This window comes from Chelmon rostratus, chromosome 2 (assembly GCF_017976325.1).
Source record: "Chelmon rostratus isolate fCheRos1 chromosome 2, fCheRos1.pri, whole genome shotgun sequence".
NCBI lineage: Eukaryota > Metazoa > Chordata > Actinopteri > Chaetodontiformes > Chaetodontidae > Chelmon > Chelmon rostratus.
In genome coordinates this window covers 19881725-19890583 of record NC_055659.1, presented here as the reverse complement: position 1 = coordinate 19890583, position 8859 = coordinate 19881725, and the positions used below count along the sequence as shown (strand labels likewise).

The following is an 8859-nucleotide window of genomic DNA, read 5'->3' as shown; positions in this document are numbered from 1 at the left end:
ACCACACTGACTAATGCTTTCAATCAGACTTGAAGCCCTGACCAACTCTGAACTTCTCACATCTGAGATGTGTGCAACACCTCAGCGTGTATCAGAATATCAATCACCAGTTAGCCATACAGGTGTAGCATTTACAAAGAACAGCAGTCAGCCCACAGCAGGATACTCTCTCAAAACTATACAAAAACCTCACACACAGTCCAGGATGAACTACAGAAAAGCCTCAACTCCTGAACAATCACCCTACACTGTTTACACTGTGAACATGCAGGGCTGAAAATATACCAGCACCAGATAGAAAAACAGCCTGGCAGCGCTAACAGCAAACACATGAAGTCAAATTCCTCCAGCTTGTCTTGTGGACTTCATCAGCAGCCCAGATGAGGACAGGAGTAATTACAAGTGAAGGATGGAGGGAGGAAGAGAGGGGGGGAAGGGAAGAGGAGGATGTGGGTGGGAAAGAAGTAGGCTGTTCAGGATTTTACCTTTAGCCAAACGGGAAATTGGAAGGAAGCATAAAGGCGATTAAAACAATGAAGAGGTGAAAGAAGAAAGCAACCAAACACATAAACACTGAAGCTGCTCAAGAAGTGGTTTCCAGCCTGGAATGAAGTTTGTGTGTCATTTAGTCACAAACTGTGGGCATGAAATATTATTAGCCGGAGTGAAAAAACAACAGTGAAATCCAGATTCTTAAGTATGAAACCGTGGCGCGTCTGTGTGCCATAACTGGGCCGTGGAATTCAATCTGGTGTTGTGGTCATTATTGTAAAGTAAAAGACTGAGCTCACTATTTTTGGCCTGCCGAGATACTTATGCATGAATTTCCCTCTCTTGAGCTTACAGTACGTGGCTGAGGTTAAAAGCACGGCACTGTGATTTTAGTTAGACTGGAACGGCAGAGGTCTCTGAGGGCAAACACACACATCAGTCATCCTTATTGAAACAGACGTGGACAGGCAACAATGAAAAATCACCTCATCCTCGCCAGAGTACAGCTCGTCAAGTGTAATGAGACGATGAGGAAACGTTTCCACTCAAATCGAGCCCATGTTCACGGACGTGCTGGATGACGTTCACGGCGTGAGTTGCGAGCAAGGTGCAAACTGACAGAGAGAGAAGGTATTGCTGCCCTGTGATTGGGCGCAACGCATTAACACATTTCTTGTCGTGTTTAGATTCTGGTGTTATTACACACATTCCAAAAGGGTTTTGAGACACGCTAGCAGCACGCCTCTAGGGTTGGAGAGTCAGTCCACCACTTTGGTCCAGACTGTAATATTACATGGATGACCTTTAAATTTGTGCAGACATGCACGGTGCCCAGAGGGTGAACCCTGCTGACTTCAGTTTTCCTCTGGCGCCATCAGAAGCTTTGCATTGTGGATTTTAGTGAAATGCCCGGACGGCTTTCAGATGTATTGCCATGAAATTTGGTTGAGCCGATGTCCTCCTCTGGGTGAATTAAAAACTTTGGAGATCCCCTTAACGTTTCATCTTGGGCCATTATGAAGTCAAAATTTTATTTCCCATCAGCCGCTGCTCTACTTTGGTTTGACTGCACACTGATATCTTGGTGCGCTCAGCAAATTACAGCCAATACAATAAAAGCCTTTGCTGTTTTAATATGCAAAATACACAAAACATATTTTTAGTGACAAACAGAGTTACTGTACTGTCACAGTGATAATCAAAAGAAATGAGTGGAATCATGCTAGTGTTAGCGTAACTATAGAAGTTTAGTCTTGTTTTAATGTAATAGGGGTGAATAACTCAAAACACAAAGGGCTGGATTTCTTTTCTCAAAAGGAAACACTGGCTCTCCAAGTGCAGACTCAAGTAACCCAAGGTTAGAAAGCCCAAAGTTAGAAGCTGCTCTGGTGGATTTCTTCATGCAGAGCGATGAATGACACACAATGACAGACAAAGTGTAGCTGTTTGAGAAAACATTAACAGAAAGGGGGAGAAAAAGAAAAAGATGTACTGCATTAGCCAATCAGATGCTCTGGGATCATCAATACAAAAAAAAAAGAAAAAAAGAAACCAGAGCAGCAGAGAAAGAGAAACAGCATTTGAAAACAAACATAAAACAAGGCAAAAATAAGCCATGTCCACAGATAGCCAGGTTCTGGAAGGGACCACCACTGCGCAGTCGTACTGCCTGACATCTGTTTTGCAGCTTGGCTGTGCACGGTGGTTTGTGTTGAGAAAGCAGTGTGTGTTTATCATCTTTGGCCCGGGTCCATGGGATTTTGACAGTTGGCTGCAGGCAAGGTTGTCTGATGAAAAAGTTAACCAGGAGGCAAGATGAGCTGTTCTCTGCAACACTTTCTCTCTTTGGTCAAGAGGTCAAAGGATACGCGAGAAGAAGGCCTGTGAATGTCCCCTTCACATCCAGCTTCCCTGCAGAACAACCCTGCAGAGAGGGCTCCTGACGTAAAACATGTTTGAAATGCGTCCATTTCTTGTTTCTCCTCTCGCCGTGCAAACCCCGCCTCTCATCCCATCGCTTTTATGCGACAGCACCATATGGAAGAAATTTGGTTCAGCTCTCCTGGAAATTGTGTTGAAAATTTCATCTGCCAAGATGATTTCGTGCCTGCAATTGTGCTGTGTGCTGTATGAAAGTGCACCGGATGTAAACTGAACAAATGCTTGACAGGAAGAGGTCAGAACGGGGCCAATTTATTTTTAGGATTTATGTTGCTTTTGAATTTGCACCAGTTCTTTGAAAACGCTTGATTTATTCGCACTGAATCACAGTAAAGATATTGTGCACGCCAAGAAACATTTGTCATTTCTGACTTGAATACATGCAAAGCAGGAAACGTTACAATTGAGGTCTGAAACTTTCACTTGAATTCATTAGCCCTCCGCATCGCAGCCCTCTCAGTAGTCCCTTTGTTCTGGTGTCAGACCCATTTAAAATGAATCTCTTTTCTGGACAAGTCTGGAAAAGTCGATGAGGCAAAAGATACGAGCATAAAAACATAAGTCCTTCACATAAATTCTGCATTTCTAGAATGCAACTGTGAAACAGCTTCATTTCTTTTCCCACTGTACAGATTGTGGTGCTGCACAGGAAACTGCTTTTACAACCTTACACAATTTAGATTTTTATTGTTTGATTTAGATGTTGAAACTCTCCGGCCGCAGTCTGCGCATGTATTACTTTTTATATTGAAATGATTCATTTCTTTCTAATTCTATCTCTTAAAAGTAACCTCCAGTGCATGTGCATGTTCTGAAGATGAAGTCGACTGTGACGACTGCAAACAATGACGTAGGAATTTTTGTAAAAGTTCATTTATTTATATATAAAAAAACCCCACAATAATTGTAACACAAATGATTATGCTGTTGGCAAAGCAAACCAGATGTTTATAGTTTAGAGAAAGCAAAAACATCCAGAAAAGCAAATACAAAAAGTATAATAAAAAGCGAACTTTGATTTCTGACACAGAAAAAGCCAATCGTTTACCAGGCAAGGCTCGTCGGCTGGACTTACGAGTGCTCAGCACCCTTTTTCAAAGATAAAAATTACACTTTCATTCAGTCCAGTTTGCATTAAAACGCACTCCTGGGAAACAATTCACTGAATTTAAAGAATCACCACACTTTGGGATAGTTTCTTGGGTATAAATAGATCAAACATGTAAATGAAAAGCAGGCAAAGGTAGAAGAGGATGATGCTATGTAACGTCAGGTCTTGAATGTTTTAAACTTTAGCTGCTCTGCTCTAACTATACACTAATAAACACAGTCAGAGCGTGAAGTCTCTCCACACACAAGATGTTTAACGCTCACAGCTTGTACATTCCATACTTTATTACATTTGCTGCAATTAATAACTGGACAGAGGTTGATTTAGAGCGTTTTGGTGATAGTGTTTCTGAAGTATGCAACCTAACTAATATTAACTCAATGCATAATGTGTCCCGCACAGAAAAAAAGCAAGATATTACATTTTCAATGTTTTAACATTGTCCACATGTTGTTCAATGCTGTGTCTGCCAGCTGGGAGCTCTGTCCAAAGTCTGGAGGATACTTGTGCTGCCACTGAATCAAACTAACAAAAGACAAAGGTAAAAGTTGGGGGTTAACGCAGGTAACAGCAACAGTTGTTCAGAGAGAGGGATCATATCGGACTAATGGAGCGAAATAAGAGTTCAGGAGCTTTAGATGAAGATCTCTCACGCCTGTGAAACCGTTTAAATCCTTTATCTCAGAGGCAGTTAATCCTTCACTTTAGTTCATCTGGGGACACAAAATAGGTCAAGTGAAAGCCCTCCTCTCCCGACACACACACACACACACACACACACATACACACACACACACACACACACACACACACACACACACACAGTATAAGGATAAGGATGTAAATAGGCATGAATGGTCTTTTTTGTAGTCTGAATAGCACAGGTCAATTTTACCATTAACTAAAATGGTGAAATTGTTGGACCAACAGAATGGCCAAATTTGGTTGTGGAGTTTCTTGAACTTTGTAATGTTCCTTTAGAAATAAGCATATGAGTTAGGCTGAAGACTGAAGGAGAATGTAATGACATTACAATTAAAGTCCATCACTTTCTAAATTACCACTGCTGCTTGTTACCGTCTCTTCCCCGAGCTTTCACACACAATCCTTTCAGCTTGCTCCGTCGTTGACATACATCACAGGCAGCAACATTTGGTTTACACAGAACTAAAAAACAAAAATCTATTTTTTTAGTCTCTTGGAGAGGACCTTTTTAAGTGGCGGGTTCTTCCGGTCCTGGGTCGTGTCCTGATCCGGGTGAGCTTGGGGCGTCTTTGGCTCGTAGAGCTGTTTGAGGCTGAGGGTCTGTTGCTCCTTCGTCGTTTCTCGTTGGGCCTGGCGTAGCTGACGTTTCATGGTCTTCACCTTTTCCCTCAGGTGGTCGTTGGCCTTCTCCAAGGAGCGCACCTGCTGGGAGAGAGTCCTGACCCTCTCCTCCTCCTCAAACAGAGCCTTCTGCACTGAGGAGCACAACAACTGCCAAGAGAAGAGGAACAGGTATAAGTCTTCCTATTTCAGTTTTAATGTAATCACATTTGAAATATCAGGAACAGCATGAGGACCTTCTGATTAAGTGCACTTTATGCGAACACGTGATTGACAATGACCCATTTAAACACTGACTCTAGCGATCAGCTACTTAAAGAAGGCCCGTATCGTCTTATATTCTGCAACAGACTGGAGACAGCGAGGGCATTTGAATGAAATTTATATTCCGTAACGGCTCACACTAAATACAAGTATCAGATTTAATGTTTTTGTAACATTTATGACGTAGCACCTGACAGATCTGCTGTTTTTGATGCTGGATTTCCTCTGGACAAGTCAAATGAGAGAACACTCTCTGGCATGCTCTTTGGGATGACAACAAGTGCCAACAGCTCGTAAGTCTTTCAGCATATTCCACTGTTGTGTACAAGTGAGTCAAAAAACGCAGTTTTTGGCGGCTATTTTGTGGTTATACTTTTCTTGTTGCGGAACATTTGGAAATGTACCTAAAGATACGAGCAGGTCGTTATGTACCAGCCAGTTTATATAAGCCAAAGACGACACACACTGTCGCTCCAGGCAGGGACCAAGCTGAATCTAAAGATTAAGACGGTGGTTACACAACTTCAGGCTCTGTCTGTTTCGGTGGGACGCCACAGCGAGATGAAACCAAACATGCCTGCGAACCTGCGACAGATGATCCAAAGGCCCGGACCTTTCATAGGTGAAAAAATTAGCTCCAGCTGCCTCTGACTGCATGCCTGTCTGCCTGAGTGTGGATTTCCTTCACAGATCCTAATGCTTCCACATGGGCCAGCGTGAAACACTGATGTATATTCCCTGCCATCAGATAACAACCGCTGAGGGTTTTGAGGAAATGTTAAAAATGTGCTGCTGGCTGCCGGCACACATCACTGGTTAGTACATTACCCGCTGTAATATTAGCTGTGGATTTCTTCCCATGTGCACTTACTTATGTCCCATAAGGGATTTGAAAGGGGTATGAAACTTTATAAAGCAAAGGATGAAGTTCAGGAGCAGAACAACCCACGTTATGTAAAGCAGAGGGTGTAAAACGACACATCACTCTTTCTGTGCATTCAGGTATGACTTTCACTCAAACACAAGACACCTTCAGTCAGTTCCTATGTCCACGTTTGCAGTGTTTTTGTAGGCTGAGCTGCAGTGTGATACTGAGGTAGTTGTCTATGAAAAAGTCTGGAGCTGAGACTGAGACACAGACGTACAACATAAACCTGCCTCTGACTGGTAGACGTATTTTCCTTATCATAAGCTTTTGTGCTTTATCAACGTGACATGGATATTCAAAGTAATAGATCAGAAAGGGGCAGCCATCCATCCATTCATCCATCCATCCAGCCATCCATCCATCCATCCATCCATCCATCTAGCCATCCTGCCATCCATCCATTCATCCATCCATCCATCTAGCCATCCTGCCATCCATCCATTCATCCATCCATCCATCCATCCATCTAGCCATCCAGCCATCCATCCATCCATCCATCCATCCATTTATCCATCCATCCAGCCATCCATCCATCCATCCATTTATCCATCCATCCAGCCATCCATCCATCCATCCATCCATTTATCCATCCATCCAGCCATCCATCCATCCATCATCAATCCAGCCATCTATCCATCCATCCATCCATTTATCCATCCAGCCATCCATCCAGCCATCCATCCATCCATCCATCCATTTATCCATCCATCCAGCCATCCATCCATTTATCCATCCATCCATCCATCCATCCATCCATTTATCCATCCATCCAGCCATCCATCCATCCATCATCAATCCAGCCATCTATCCATCCATCCATCCATTCATTCATCCATTCATCCATCCATCCATTCATTCATCCATCCATTCATTCATCCATCCATCCATCCATCCATTTATCCATCCATCCAGCCATCCATCCATCCATCCATCCATCCATTTATCCATCCATCCAGCCATCCATCCATCCATCCATCCATTTATCCATCCATCCAGCCATCCATCCATCCATCCATCCATCCATTTATCCATCCATCCAGCCATCCATCCATCCATCATCAATCCAGCCATCTATCCATCCATCCATTCATTCATCCATCCATTCATTCATCCATCCATCCATCCATCCATCCAGGCAGGTATGGTTTGGTAATATTGAGAAAAGTTGCAGAGTGGAATTTTGAATTTTAGGTGACTTTGCAAATTATTCCATGAGACCACTGCACTAACAGGAAACAGTCCTTCCTGCATTAGCTTTGATATATTGTTTCATAAGCACTGACGGATCATTTGGGCCGGTTTGTATGAACGAGAGTTCCAGAGCAGCAAAGATGAGATATGAAATGGCAATTCTCCAACAAGGGTTTTGTACATAAATATGTACCAGTGATTACGACGTCTGGCAAATCAATCTTATTTATCATAAAATGCTGCAGTGAGCATTTGAATGACCTCATCCCCAAACTTCAGAGTGAAAGTTTTAACAGAGTCTGACGGCATAGCATTTCAGTGAATCATATCTCCACAGTGCAGAACTGAGAGGAAAGAGAGGGAGGAAGGAGACATGCAAGTTATGGTCATCTATATCTCTGGATATTAAGAAATATACATTTTGTTTATTTGCATTAAATACAAATCTAACTAAAGGGATAGTTTGGGTTTTTAGAGTGGGGCTGTATGAGGTGCTTATGCATAGTCAGTGTGTTATCTACAGTGGATGGTGGTCAGCAGTTTGGGCACAAGAGCTACACAATGTGCTGCTGTGCACGGGGTCAGCAAAGAGCGTATGTCATCCACCTGAATAAATTTTAAAAATTACATGTTCGCTATATGAATGTTTTCAGCACATTACCTTCTAACAGACAGCACTTTCCTTTGACACAAGATTCTCAATCATGGAAGTTCTCTATTCCTACACGTGCCACAAACTGTATTATAGTGTGATCCAAACCGGTCAGCTGTTTAGCACAGAGTATCGACAGTTTATGGAAGGGATGACAAATACAATAAAGTGAAAACGAGCGATAACGACAGTGGCAATGATGAAATGTGGAGACCAGTGGACGCCTTCATGAATCAGAGGACACAGAAGAAGAGCTTTTGCAGATGGAGACTGAATGGGCCGAAAGAGAGAGAGAGGAAACATCTGTGGAAACCACAATTCTTTATGGTTGTTTGGAAAGTCATTTCATTCAATTGTATTATGTATTTAGTATTACCTGATGGTTGAGTACAGCAAGTGTCCAACTGGCTTATTTAGCCATGGTCTGGACCAGTGTGTAGTGTGTTGTTTATGGTTGAGAGAATATAGTGCCAACGGAGAGTGCTGTCTGACGACAAAGTAAAGTGGAGGAAATATAGTGCACACTTAAACAGATATTGATTAATTTACATGGGTATAACCCGTCCTGCTGCTGACCCTGTCCACAGCAGTGCACTGCTTAGCTTCTGTGAGAGTATTTAGCATTCATATAAATGGTAGTTGGTAAAGCAGACTGTCTGTCAAACATTTTTACTTTCCTGAGAGATTACTGAGATTACTTATGTGACTTACTAGAGAGTCACAAGAGTAATCTTCAGAAGACAACATGCAGCTGTTTTTACAGGCTCTGCAGCAGAAAAATGACCTTGACATTATTACTGCTCCTTCATGAAGTGGAGACAGATCAAAAAAGGATGGTCAAAATCAAAATCAAAACCAAAGGAACTTCCTGTCTTTTAGATACCAGTATAGTTCAAGCTCCAAGACCACTTATTCCTACATTTCCCACAATGCAACTCTGCTACATAGCACTCT

General features: G+C 42.4%; 1 protein-coding gene across 1 annotated transcript in view; it reads right to left on the bottom strand.

Annotated features, from left to right (window-relative positions):
* Positions 1 to 3297: 3297 nt before the first annotated feature.
* The window catches only part of ccdc3b (coiled-coil domain containing 3b), a 22500-nt gene continuing 16938 nt past the window's right edge, over positions 3298 to 8859 (bottom strand). The window contains exon 6 of the mRNA XM_041951098.1: positions 3298 to 5020. Coding sequence (XP_041807032.1) covers positions 4727 to 5020 — 294 coding nt within the window. The 3' untranslated portion in view covers positions 3298 to 4726. The remainder of the gene's footprint in view (positions 5021 to 8859) is intronic.